The 13,741-nt window shown below is 41.6% G+C and overlaps 1 protein-coding gene across 1 annotated transcript in view; it reads left to right on the top strand.

The window, feature by feature from the left end:
• The window catches only part of dgki (diacylglycerol kinase, iota), a 64,815-nt gene that overhangs the window by 43,022 nt on the left and 8,052 nt on the right, over positions 1-13,741 (top strand). The window contains exons 15-33 of the mRNA XM_071542396.1: positions 1-79; positions 560-615; positions 1,590-1,652; positions 2,316-2,389; positions 2,663-2,774; positions 3,063-3,149; positions 3,912-4,024; positions 4,988-5,050; positions 6,707-6,807; positions 7,041-7,120; positions 7,378-7,422; positions 8,310-8,379; positions 9,266-9,306; positions 9,479-9,600; positions 9,898-9,923; positions 12,011-12,048; positions 12,517-12,637; positions 13,161-13,197; positions 13,488-13,587. Of these exons, the coding sequence (XP_071398497.1) occupies positions 1-79; positions 560-615; positions 1,590-1,652; positions 2,316-2,389; positions 2,663-2,774; positions 3,063-3,149; positions 3,912-4,024; positions 4,988-5,050; positions 6,707-6,807; positions 7,041-7,120; positions 7,378-7,422; positions 8,310-8,379; positions 9,266-9,306; positions 9,479-9,600; positions 9,898-9,923; positions 12,011-12,048; positions 12,517-12,637; positions 13,161-13,197; positions 13,488-13,587 (1,428 nt within the window). The remainder of the gene's footprint in view (positions 80-559; positions 616-1,589; positions 1,653-2,315; positions 2,390-2,662; positions 2,775-3,062; positions 3,150-3,911; positions 4,025-4,987; positions 5,051-6,706; positions 6,808-7,040; positions 7,121-7,377; positions 7,423-8,309; positions 8,380-9,265; positions 9,307-9,478; positions 9,601-9,897; positions 9,924-12,010; positions 12,049-12,516; positions 12,638-13,160; positions 13,198-13,487; positions 13,588-13,741) is intronic.

Genomic DNA, 13,741 nt, shown 5'->3' with positions numbered 1-13,741 from the left:
CTGCCTCTGAATGTGTTCAACAACTACTTCAGCCTGGGCTTCGACGCTCATGTCACCCTGGAGTTCCACGAGTCCAGAGGTCAGCCAAATCCAGCTTGTTCCATTTCTCTTCTGTTTTACCCTGCATTCACTATCCGTTTCTATTCTTTTCAGTCACACTATTTTGATTCTGGTTTTGAATCCTTTAGACAATAAACCTTACAAGTCTATCAGTATGTTTACATGCAACAAACAACATGGTGCAGTGCAGTGGAAATGCACGAATGTTGAATCCTTTAGGCCTACAGACCAATTACTAAATGAATCCATGTAAACCGGGTTATTAGAGAAATCGCGTTACTTCAAACCATGTAAACGTTGAATCAAAATATTGCCTTAAGCCGATTATTCCCGGTAATCAGAGTATTGGTGTGCATGGAAATGTACTGATTGTTTTGCTTTGAGGGTGATAATTTTGAATCTAATTTTCGAGATGTTGAGTTGGAGTTTTACTAAACTGTACTATTTACTAAATGTATTCTCTTTCTCTTTCCCTGAATCTATGATTGTGTCTTTCCAGAGGCCAACCCTGAAAAGTTTAACAGTCGCTTCCGCAACAAGATGTTCTATGCAGGAGTGAGTGTACTTGACTGCACACACACACACACACACATACACACCACTTACAGCGGCAGGTATTCAAGTTCTGCCTGAATGAAGGAGAGAGGGAAGCGCATTAGGGATGGAAGTGGGAGTGAAGGAGAGAAAGTGAAGAGAGGGATGGAGGAGGGAAAGAGATACAGTAACGAGGGAAGAGAGAGATGGGAGGAGGAGAGGAGAGAAAGGACGGAAAGATTGAGGAGCTGGAAGAGACGAGACGAAGAGATTGGGAGGAGGGAGGCCGGATGAAGGGAAAAGAGAAAGAAACTACTTTCATAAGAGGGAGGGAGGTTAAGATTAAACAGGGTATCCAAGGTTCCTTTAAAAGTCTTAAAAAGTCTTAAATTATCTAAATTTAAGGCTTTAAAAAGGATTCAAATGTCCTAAATACAGTTATTATTTTTCACCATGCAATGACAAGTTTCTTTGCGCTGCATTTTCATTCTTAGATTAATCCAGAACAGGATTAGTAGTACAATCTGCATCCTATCTGCTTTACTAAACACAGTTGGACTTCATGTTCTGCCACAATTAATTTCCTATTGTCTTTTTTTTATACTGCCCATTTATAGTTTCAGAACTTTCATTAGCTGTGTTTAATTGGAAATTCACCGGTTTTTCCAGCTTTGTTTCTTCATTTTGGATTTTAATTGGTCTGTGATTCAAATCTACAGCATTAAACGGGTCTTATAAAGTCTTAAATCTGGCATTCTGAAACCTGCAGATAGCCTGTGAAGAATGGGAGAGGGAAGGAGGGAAGGGACGGGTGGGAGGAGGAGAGGAAGCAAGGAGGGGAGTGATCTCTTTTTAATGAGGGAAATGTAATGAACTGTAATTCTGTTTGACTGGGGTCTTTTCTGTGGTTATGCGCGGTGTATTTATTTCTGTGTGTTTGTGTGTGTGTGTGTGTGTGTGTGTGTGTGTGTGTGTGTGTGTGTGTGTCTGAGCAGGCCGCGTTCTCAGATTTCCTCCAGAGAAGCTCCAGGGATTTGTCCAAGCACGTCAGAGTGGTGGTGAGCGTCAACACACACTCTCTCCGTCTCTGTCTCTGTCAGTGTGGACATGTCGGGGCAGCAGGACGGGCCCCACACACCTCAGTATGGGAGGATTTGTGTTGTTGATTAAGCTTGGGCGATTGGGCGATTGGGCGAATACATCAGGGATCGCTGTTGGACTGACTCCACTGCCGGTGGAAATTACCTCGCCGATGTTTTGCCAGTTTAAATGACCTTAATATTTAGTCATTTACAATGTAGCCTTGTGCTAGACACTGAAATGGAAGCAATGCAGGGACAGAAATGATACTCAGGTTGATTTAAAATTTAATTAGATCCTAAATGCAGCCAATGATTCCCAGAGCCTTCCTCAGGTTGTGCTGGTTTTGGCCCCTGCTTCCCCATTTGATTGTCTTGTGCTGCTGCCTCCTTGTGGGAATGCAGCATGACCTGACACTTGCTCATCCGTTTTTTGTTTTTTTTTCTTGCGAGGACTCACACTATCATTTCAAATGTAAAAATGTCCCTTCCTTGCATATGTAAAAGTTGCATTTCAATTCAAGTCATCACACCTGCACCATGCACACCGTCTGCCCCCTGGTGGTTCCTGTACCTCACTTTATGAACCACTGATTTCTCTTTCTCTTTCTTTCTCTCTCTCTCTCTCTCTCTCTCTGTCAGTGTGATGGTACAGATCTAACTCCTAAGATCCAGGAGCTGAAATTCCAGTGCATTGTGTTTCTAAACATTCCGAGGTGGGTGAACATACAGAGCCACTGATACTGTAGAAATTACTTTATTTCAACAGCTTTACTGAAGAAAAGAAAGGAAATCAACAAACTATATCAGTTTGTTGATTTCCTTTCTTTTCTTTTCTTCTTCTTTGGGTCTACCCTAGTTAAAACCATTCAATTTCTTGGTTAGCTGTGCCTGTGCCGTCACCGGTTCATCATGGAGTGGTGACATCTGCAATTATATGATGGTATGCCATGACTTTAGTGGTGTGTGTGTGGTGTGTGTGTGTGTAGGTACTGTGCCGGCACCATGCCATGGGGGAACACGGGCGACCACCGGGACTTCGAACCGCAGCGCCACGACGACGGCTGCATCGAGGTCATCGGCTTCACCATGGCCTCACTGGTGAGAGAGGAGAAAGAATAGAAAGAGAGAGAGAGAGAGAGAGAGAGAGAGAAAGACAAAAATAAAAGAATAAAACAGAATGAACAGAGTAAGATAGAAAGGGGAGAGGAAGAACAGAGAAGGAGGAAGAACAGGGGGAAGGGGAAGGATAATAAAAAATTAAACAAAGGGAATGAGGAAGAGAGACAGGCAGAACCAAGGAAGAAGGAACAAGGTTGTGTGTCCTCCTGTGATGGACTGGCCCTCCTGTTGTTAATCCTTGGTGTGAATTCCCCTCCTGTCCACCAGGCAGCGCTGCAGGTGGGCGGTCATGGAGAGAGACTGCACCAGTGCAGAGAAGTCGTCCTCACTACCTTCAAGACCGTACCTGTTCAAGTGAGTACACACACTCAAGCATCACTGCCAGTGTCTGCTGCCAAGTTATTCATTTATATATTACACAGCTTATATTCAGGGTGTGCAAAATGTGCATTGTATTCACATTACCAGAGAAGGCCATAGATGTATGTGTGTAAGTGTGCAGACCGGAAATAAATGGGATTCGTCAAGCAGGGGACAAGTACACAAAAAAGTCCATACTACAGAGTCTGACATTAAATATATTCATGAATATTACAGTCTGTTAAGCTATTTCAGAATGTATATTTGTGTATAATGTAACATGGGATGAGCACATACATTTTAAAATATCATTAAATATTAATATATTCATGAATAATGTATGTATCCTGGGATAAGCTCATATTTCAAAAAATACTCTTTGACAATATATCCTGGGATATATATATAAAAAAAAAACATATTTCTATGTAAATACATGAAGAACATTTATGAAAGTGACTTTTTTGTAATATTGACATACATTTCCTCTATATACTATACATATACTGTATGTACATACATGATAAAAGATAGAAGTTTTTTCCTGCCCTTTTCATGTGTAACCTTGGCATTATAATGTATTTTAGAGTAAATTGTTTCACTTTTCTAAAACACACTCTATAAGTAAAGAAAACCAGAATCTGTTATATGCTATGTTCTGTTTGACTATGGGTTGTATCCTTCTAAGAGTGATGCTTGTGTGTGTTGCATGTGTTAATGGTGTGTGTGTGTGTATGTGCGTGTGTGTGTATGTAGGTGGACGGTGAGCCCTGTCGGCTGGCTCCCTCCACTCTCCGCATCTCCCTCCGAAATCAGGCCAACATGGTCCAGAAGAGCAAGAGACGCACCTCTGTACCCCTGCTCAACGAGTGAGTCACACACACACACACTCACACACACACACACACACACACACACACACACACCCAGGAAGTAGGCCAGCAGTGTTTTAAATGCCCGGGTTACACTGAGTGAGTCACACAATCTGTTTAGCAGGAGCTGACATTCACTCCTAAATGTCCTACATCTCTCTACAGCTCACCAGTCCAAAAACGTGGGAACAATACATATCTCGTTGCACTCAAATTAATCAACAGCATGATGTCTATTTACACAATACCATATAATTTTTTTTTTTCCTGCGGCAACCCCCGGACTCCATCTGCACCGCATGATGGCGAAGAAAAAGAATACAATTTGAAAAGTCCAACAATTTCTTTCAGTTGTTGCCTGCTGTATAAACTTCTACAATGTTGACATGTTGCTACTAGCTGTTGTCTGCCTCCTCCATCCCTGCAACACTAATGTTTCTTTGTGTATATCTTTGTATCTATTTCAACTAGCTCTATGTGTGCGATAATCTATAAGCTACAGTACTTCTGCTATGTGTGTGTGTGTGTATGTGTGTGAGAGAAAGAGAGAGAGAATTACTTGCTGTAGCTGCAGTTACTAGTGTCTTTGCTCGATGTACTGCTATGTTACTGTACTCTATGCTATCTATATATGTGTGTCTACTTACCTATGGGCTTTTCTCCGTCTGTCTCTCCTCCTGTCCCTCCTCTCCCTGTTTGTCTTCCATTCCTTTCATTCTTCCTTCTTTTCTCCCCCGAAACACGTCCGCAACGTTTCCAATAATGTATTCCTTTTGTTTGTTTACCTCTCCTCTCTCCTCTCTCTCTCCTCTCCTCTCCTCTCCTCTCCTCTCCTCTCCTCTCTCTTTCCTCTCCTCTCCTCTCCTTCTCTCATTTCCTCTCCCCTTTGTCATACGTTGCTCCTCTCTCCTCCTCTCCCCTCCCCTGTGTGCGTGTGTGTGCGTGCGTGTGCGGCCGTAGTATTCAGAAGGTGTGTGCAGCCGATCTGCGCCGCCTCTCTGCTCCCCCCGACTCCTTCTCTGTGTAAGTACCTCAGCCCTCTGTCTGTGTGTGTGTGTGTCTGTGTCTGTGTCTGTGTCTGTGTCTGTGTGTAGAGAGAGTTGGTGATGTTGTGTCATGTTGTGTCCAGGGTAAGACCAATATATCAACTTTATGTTGTTAAAAATCAGATCCGGTCCGGTCAGTGTCGTCCACCTCTGATATGATGGAGTTTGGTGGATTACATATTTACTGTAGAATTGATCAATACCACACCGGTTGTCTATGGAAAGCCCTTAACCTGAATCAATTTTTAGACTTTCTGATGTATGAATATGTTAATTATGATTATCCTGAGGTCCAATGGAGAGTTTTAGTGTCCCATGATGACAAATTGAAAATGATCACATTTAAAGATTGATTGATGAATATCAGTACAAAATCGCATATTGGTCAAACCCTAGTTGTGTCGTGTCGTGTTGAGTGTGTGTTTTTGTTGTGCGTAAGAAGTAAGTGCACATAGAGAGAGAGAGAGAGAGAGAGAGACTGAGAGAGAGGGAGGGAGAGAGAGAGAGAGAGGGAGAGAGAGAGAGAGAGAGAGAGAGAGAGTGTATGGCAGCATGCTGAAGCCTTCTCACTTCTCAATGTGCTTCTGCCTCTTGTCTCTGTCTGTGTTTCTCCCGACGTTCTCCCTTTACCCTTAACTTTACCCTGAGCTGTACACTTTTTACCCGCACCAATCCTTTTGCGTTCACTTGATGTCGAAGCTCCCCCCCCCCCCCCCCCCCCGCAGCCATTTTGCAATCACAATATTGCATCATGTTTAATTCAAATGAGGACTCCAAGTGGTGCCAAGAGAAAGCAACTTACTATCATTTAAAATCCTTTCAATTACTTTGAGCTTTGACTTTCTGGGGTAAGACAGGCAGGGTTTGGACTTGTGGAGCAATCTGATTGGCTGTATTGAACTCAACAGCGGTCAAACAATTGCTTGGAAGTAATTGAATTAATTTTAAATACTAATTAGGATTATTATTTGATAGTAGGTCAGGCCATAATATGCAGGTAAGATTTTGAGGCTGGGTAGATGGGCGATTTTGCAAACAGTATCTGTATGACCAGCAGTATTTTGAAGTTGTGCTTTTGTTCATCATCGATTTTGTCCCTTCATCAACCTCCATCCATGCTTAAGGCAATATTGCCCATTGACACTGCTTCAAAATGGCCTCCTTCAAACTCAAACTAGAGAATCAAAGTCGTCTTGCAGGAGGATAGCAGAGCCCTATATCTTAAAGAGATGTGCTACTGGTGGAAGCTTTCATAACTTCAGAAATCTTCAAACATTTTTAAACCTCTGCTGATGAATTCAGAAGTCTTTTCAGTGGTGCAACTCGTTTAGATATACAGCTCCAGAGGATGTTGACCATTCAGCCAAAAGCCTGTTTCTGTGGAGAGATTGGATGTGATTATGATGAGAAAGCTGTTATTTGGTGTGTGACGTGTGTCTGGGTGTGTGTGTGTGTGTGTGTGTGTGTGTGTGTATATGTGGGTGTATGTATCTGGGTGTATGTGTGTATGCATGCTTGTATGCGCATGTGTGTCCTTACCTTTGTATGTTTGTGTATGTCTGGGCTGTGTGCTTGCTTGCGTGGTCGTGTGGGTGTTTTTGTGTGTGTGTGTGTGTGCGTGTGTGTTTTCCAGTCCTCACGCAGTTCCAGATCGTCTGCGTCTCAGAGTGAACCGGATCAGCCTCCAGGAGTACGACAGACTGCAGTACGACAAAGAACGACTACGAGACATCTGTAAGACTCTGAGTTTGTGTGTGTGTGTGTGTGTGTGTGTGTGTTATGAAACTGTTATGACAGGATCGACTAGTAACATCATACAGGTATAAGCTTAGCTGACTGTGTGTGTGTGTGTGTGTGTGTGTGTGTGTGTGTGTGTGTTATGAAACTGTTATGACAGGATCGACTATTAACATCATACAGGAATAGGCTTAGCTGACTCTGTGTGTGTGTGTGTGTGTGTATTCCAGCCATCCCAGTGGGCATTGTGGTAGTGAGGGGGGACTGTGACCTGGAGACCTGCAGACTTTACATCGACAGACTACAAGAGGTGAGTCATCATCTTCATCATCATCATCTTCACCATCTCCTTCTTCCTCCTCTTCTTCTGCTTCCTCCTCTTCATCATCATTATTTTATGATGCACGTTGCATCCCTCTTGCTCAGTCATGTATAGTGGGATGTTGCATTAAACAAGTGTGTGTCTCCTGTGGGAAACATTCACTAACCAAGTTTAACACCAATGTGTTTTGTTGGAGATGCCTTGACTGTGTATTAACCTTGAAACCTGTCTGCTGTGCTTGATAGGATTTACACCAGGCTCCATCTACTGGCCACAGAGTGCACTATCAGGTAGAGAATGTCTGAGTGTCTGTCTGCAGGAAGGCCCTCTCTGGATTTATACTAGGGTTCGACCGATATGAGTTTTTGAAAGCTGACATTTTTTAATTGATGCTACTGATAGCTGATATATTCAGTGGCTTTAAATTTGACCATGTTCATGCCAAAAAATCAAAATAATTACAACGATTCAGTGTTTCCACCAGACTGTTATTCTTAACACAGTAGACAAGCCTCTGAAACAGCATTTAGACCATCATGTGATACTAAGTGGATTTGCAGTTCCTTAAAGAAGGTTGACCTGCCTATTCAATGGTAGAGGAAGGTCTGGGATATATTGTTGCCTTTAAATTAAGAATTAACCTAGAAAACCCCCCAAATACATGTAAATAAATGAATAAAAAAATAAAATTGCAAATTTTACAGATTGACACCCCTGAAGCTGTTGACACACCACACCACACTGGAATGATTTCAAAATAATAATAAAACATATTCACTAGCTGTGGTCAGGAAAGGAACCTCTGTCATATCAGAGGGGGACGACACGGCTGGCTGATTATTTTTTGATTGTTTTATACAATTTTGTAATAAAAGACCAATTGTCGGCCTGATATTTCAGCAAACTAATATATCAGTCTAACCCTAATTTCTATTACAGTATAAGGTGTGTCATTGTCCTGATTCTCTGTCATGTAATAGATTTTTTTCCTGCTCTCTCTCTCTGTTTGCCTCTGTCTTGTTTGCTCTTGTTTCGCTTTCTCTCTCTGTTTCTCTCTCTCTCTTTGGAGTAGTTTTCCCTACGTTTGTGAAATATGTACACTTCCTTTTTTGTGCAGTGAAGCGATGTTTAAAGCCGGACTGTCTCACTCTCTTTCTGTCTGTCTGTCTGTCTCCAGGATGAGAGTCGAGGCGTCCCCCGGACCAGTTCAACCAGTAGACTCTCTCCCAACTGGAGTTTCCTGGACTGTGAGTGACTGAAACACACACAAAGCATTTTCCCTTTCCAAAGACTATCCATATGTGACACAGGTATTAAATACTGAGCTCCAGCATTCTGAAGCAGAAAACTAAAATCTAATTGTCTGTCTGTTGAAGAGACCTGGTATGAGCCTGCCTAGCAATAAAGACACAGTTAGAGCAATCAGTTTTGATAGAAATTATATTTGAGTTGTTCATCTATAACTTAAAGATGAAGTAGGGATAATATATGCTGAACAATGAGACATTTTCAAATGAGACAAGTACTTATTGGAATTGGAGGCATGATTTTTCCTTCCACTTCGATAGGAAAGAGTAGTTTGCATAGATACCAAATAGATCCCATTTTCAACTAATGTTGTAGCACAGAAAAAGAAAATGTGCAAAAAGTCAAGGAGCCCGAATAGTTTACCACTGTAAATATGACTCTTGATCAAAAGTATGCAAAAACTAGAGATTATGTAAATAAACAGGGAGGGTGGGGCAAAGTGGGTAAAGCACTCAGTTCCCCTTCCAAAGCACATATTTTTAGCAAATCTGTTTTGTATTTTTGTCATGATTTTAGCCAAGTCCACCTTTACATATCTGTCTGTCTCTGCCGTCAGCAGGCTGTAAAATGGTGGGAACTGATGAAAGGAACAAAGAGACGGGTAGCAATACCTAGATAGTTCATCCAATTCAGCTTTATTGTCTTATTGTCTTTTATTGTCTTGAAGTGCACAGTGAAACCAAAAAGCTTTTTCTAGGGGTTACAGTGCATTTCAAACAAGAAGAAAAATGAGATAAAGCAAAACAAATCACCCTTATATATCTATGAAGTGCATCACTGACTGTACAGTGAACTGACATCCAGTACTGTCTGTTGTCTCCACAGCCACATCAGCCGACCGCTTCTACCGCATTGACAAGGCTCAGGTAGGAGACGCTCTGCTCCATAGATTTTGTCGGTACTACAGTGAAAATAATGTCACAGGACTGATATGCGTTAAACCGATATATTGGGCCCTTATCTGCTTGTGTACTGTGTGTGTACTGTGTGTGTGTGTGTGTGTGTGTGTACTGTGTGTGTGTGTGTGTGTGTGTACAGGAACACCTCCACTTTGTGACGGAGATCTGTCAGGATGAGGTGTTTATCCTGGACCACGAGGGACCAACGGTGGGCCAGGGCTCGTCCACTGGGATGCCCGACCTGGTGGTGGAACCTACTGGGTAAGAGAGCGCACACACACAGTAGATACTGGACACACACACATAGATACACACACACTTCATACTCAGAAAGATAGATGGACAGATGCATACACACAAATGTAGATAAATAAATCGATATGTATGCACTCATGCACACATGATAACTCATGATTACATATGAACCACATGTACTTTATACATTTTAAAGTCTATACTCAATTTCTTGCATAAGTTAGGCTATTAGTTACATTAGTTACATAAATACTATTCGTTACGTGATTCAGTAAAATATCTTTCTTTAATTTCTCTCTCCAGTGCTCCATTGACTTCTGAGGAACAAGGTAGAATATACACACACACACACACACACACACATACACACACCCCTTTTTAACTTCCTTTCAATTTAAAAATGTATAAAATGTAAATGTTTCCCTTCTTTCTGACATGTCCAGACATGTTTCAAACACGTTGGCCAGCTTAGAGCCATGTGTTTTTTCCACTTGCTGAGCCAAACCCTGAGATCCCTTGAAGTTGTAGATTGTTTGTAGTTTCGAAACAGGTTTCAGTTCCTTAAATCATCACTTTACATGTCCGGGGATTGTTAAAATGCTTTCCTCTCACCATCTGCAGGGACTTGTTTTGGAAAAGGCTGTTGTGGATGCGCAGTGCAGTCACTTCTTCATGAGTCAGTTGTAAACCCCTAAGATCCCCACACGGTTCAGCCTGAGTAATTCTAGCTAGCGGGACTCTCCAAAGCATTTAATTGCACCACACCCTAAAACAGAACTCGTGCTTTTCGTCTTTGGTAGTTACTCATGTTCACTTGTCCTAATGTGTGTGTGTGTTCACTTTCAGTTTGGAGATATAAAAGATTGTATCTGTGTTGTTTGTCTACAAAGACAAACAACACTACAGTATCTACTTGACACGTAAATGATACTAAATTATATACAGTCCACACCTCAGGGTATCTGACCATCCTTAAAACGTCTAAAAATTCACAAACAAGGCTTAAAATATGCAAAATGTAAGGCCATAAAATCTTTTAGCATGTCTTAAATAAAGTCACAGCAGGATTAGCAGTACAATGTGGAAAATATGTTTTTTCCATTGTATCTGCTTTACCAAACACAATTTGACTTTCATCCCTTCGTCCCTTAACAATGAATTTCCTGTCATCCTTTTTCTTATACTGCCCATTTGTATTCTCGGAACTTTCATCAACTGTGTTCAATAGGAAATAGGCTAGCTATGCCAGTTTTGTTTCTAAGTCATTGTGAAACCTGCAAATACCTGACAGCTGCACCACTAAGACTTTTGTCGGGGCAGAAGCTGAAGTAATTTTTCTCAGCTTCATTAACCATGCAGTTACTGGTCTTTAACCACAGGCCTTCAAAAACCTTGAAAGGAAAGGAAAATAAAATAAGACCTTAAAAGTTCTTGAAAATGAACAGCTGACCTTGAAAGTACTTGATTTAAAAAAAAAAAAAAAAAAAAAAAAAAAAAAATATATATATATATATATATATATATATATATATACATATAGTGAAGAAAGTGGATGGTATATATATATATATATATATACATATATATATATACCATCCACTTTCTTCAGTATCACACAGTAACACACACTTCACACTTCCATCTTGAGGAAAACCCCGGGATGGAGATCTGCAGGTTTAAAATGAAAGATTTCACCATGACACTCTATGATGTCTCATTTTGACCAATGACCCCAAAACATGCCAATTTTAAGTCCTTTCATTTCAAACAAGGCCTTGAAAGCCATTGAATTTGATATCCAAGTAAGTGTTGGAACCCGGTCATTGGCTTTGTAGGGCAGTGTAAATGTTGATAAATATTGGCTGAACTTTGAGTCACCAGTCTATAAATGGTTCACTAACACACACACAGGTACATGCAAGACAAAGCAGAGCCAGGATATATTAGTTTGTTCTGTTGTCAAGAAGTACTTTTAGACTTGATATCTGAGTGAAACTGAAAGCTCTGAAAGGTGGAAACACTCCGAGCTGAAAGACCCTGGTTATCCTAGGGAAAGTTTTCTTTGTCTACTCTCTTCTTTAATATTCAAATCAACATTTCACTTTGAACATTTTTTCTTGTCAGCATACACACACACACAGAGGCTTGGTTAATGATGAGTTGGACGGCTTTCTAAAATCCATTAACTTTATTCTGACTGTGTCATCAGAGCCAGTGAGTGCAGACCGCAGGATTACAGCACAAACAAGGCAAAACATGTGTAGAAGAGGAAGCTACTGTGTTTACAGTTAGAGAAAGAGAAACTCAGAAGTCAGATGATTTCAACTGGATTGTCTAGTCACTCTTGGCGTGTGCGTGCGCGTGTGTGTGTGTGTGCATGTGCGTGTGTGTGTGTGTGTGTGTGTTCGTTCCACAGCATTGCTGACAGCTGCCAGTTCGGGGGATCTTTCTTTGGTAATACACAATTTATTCACACAAACACACACACACACACACACACACCACTGCACGATGCACCTGTCTGTATGTGCTGCACACCACTGTGACCTATAGAGACTCACTTAGGCAGTCAGTCATACTAGGGTAGTTAATCAACCTCTTACCTTTACAATTTAAAGTAATTATTATATATATAATATTATTATAAATGTTACTTTCTTTTTCTGTTTACCCAGTACACAGTTTGCAGCTGCAGATGAGAACTTCCTCTGTATTTTCCCAGTCTAAAAAAAGTCCAAACAGTAGTAATGGTTGAGCTGCTGTAGTGCTGATGGTAAACATAAAGTGAGGGCAGACAGGGCGTTCCGTAACTAGGTTAAATGTCTTATACTGAACTGTACCACACTGAGCTTCAATTCAACTTAAGTAACTGGTGTTTTTCCTCCCTCTCTCTCTCTAACAACCCCCCCCCCCCCCACACAGCTATCAGAGTGTGTGTGTCGCGGGGTCACTTTGTTGGTTCGGGACTCTCGAGGCTTTTCAGCATTACATATGGCTGCCCAGAACGGCCACACAGAGCTGGTCAGCTATATACTGCAACAGGGTGAGTGAGTGTATAATGTTAAAGGTGCTGTGTGTAGCATTTTATCGTCAACAAATCATTACCACGTTAATTTCCGCAAACAACCACAAACGAGACCATCGCGGAGAAGACTGTCAGCCTCTACACTGTATTTTATATTGTGTGCCGCTGGGTGGGATTTGGCGGGGAATCTGCTGGATTGCTTTACGGCACAAAACAGGAAGAGGCCGCTGTTCTTCCAGAGCAAACAGAGCTAAGGCTTTCAGAGTTTCTGGCAGCAGCAGATAGTGGAAGGAGTGAAAGGCCAGTGGAAAAATCTCCTCCAACATGTTTATCCTCTTCAGCAGAGGGAAACAGAAAACTTATGACTGAAGAAGCAACATCTTCTTTGTGCTAGGAAGCAACAGGGTTTATGGGAAATGTGGTCTTAATATTGAGAAACACAAACACTAACAATAGACTGTAAATTGGGTAAACATGCATTACTTGCATGCTTCCTACTACAAAATAACCCTGTATCTCTTCCTCATGTCTCCCCACTCAGGTTCCAAAGTGCTTCTGGATTTGACTGACAGAGAGAAGTATGTTTAGCTCTGTGTAGGAGGAGTGTATGTTTTTGTTATCCTCTTATGAAAATACCACTCTAATATAGTGAAAAAAGCATGCAACCCATTATGTACTTTGTGGCTTTTATCTGTGTCGCCTTTATCTGTATTTTAGCTCAGTATCATGCATGTAATCTTTATCTGCAGACTGCAACAGTCTACAGACCTGAGACAGTTGTAACCCTTTACATGACCTTGTAGCTACTGTACCACCGCTTATCTGATCACTGGTGTGTGTGTGTGTGTGTGTGTGTGTGTGTGTATAGAGGGGACACTGCCTTGCACAGAGCGGCCTCAGAGAAGCAGCATGCCGTGTGTCGATTGCTGGTAGAGGCTGGGGCTTCCCTCAAAAAGACTAACTTCCAGGTACACACACGCACACACACACACACACACACACACACACAGCCATTATGCAACATTGCAGTACACACACACACTTATCCTTTCACTCCTGCTTCCAGTTAAGTCCACCAGCCAGATGATTCATACCAGTAAGCAGCATGACACTGTTAATGAT

The sequence above is a fragment of the Centroberyx affinis genome, unplaced genomic scaffold, assembly GCF_046629955.1.
Source record: "Centroberyx affinis isolate AG114_WGS23_722 - 3 ecotype Tasmania unplaced genomic scaffold, CSIRO-AGI_Caff_v1 ptg004088l_1, whole genome shotgun sequence".
NCBI classification, from domain to species: domain Eukaryota; kingdom Metazoa; phylum Chordata; class Actinopteri; order Beryciformes; family Berycidae; genus Centroberyx; species Centroberyx affinis.
The sequence above is the reverse complement of the archived record's forward strand: the minus strand, read 5'-3'. Positions and strand labels throughout refer to the sequence as shown.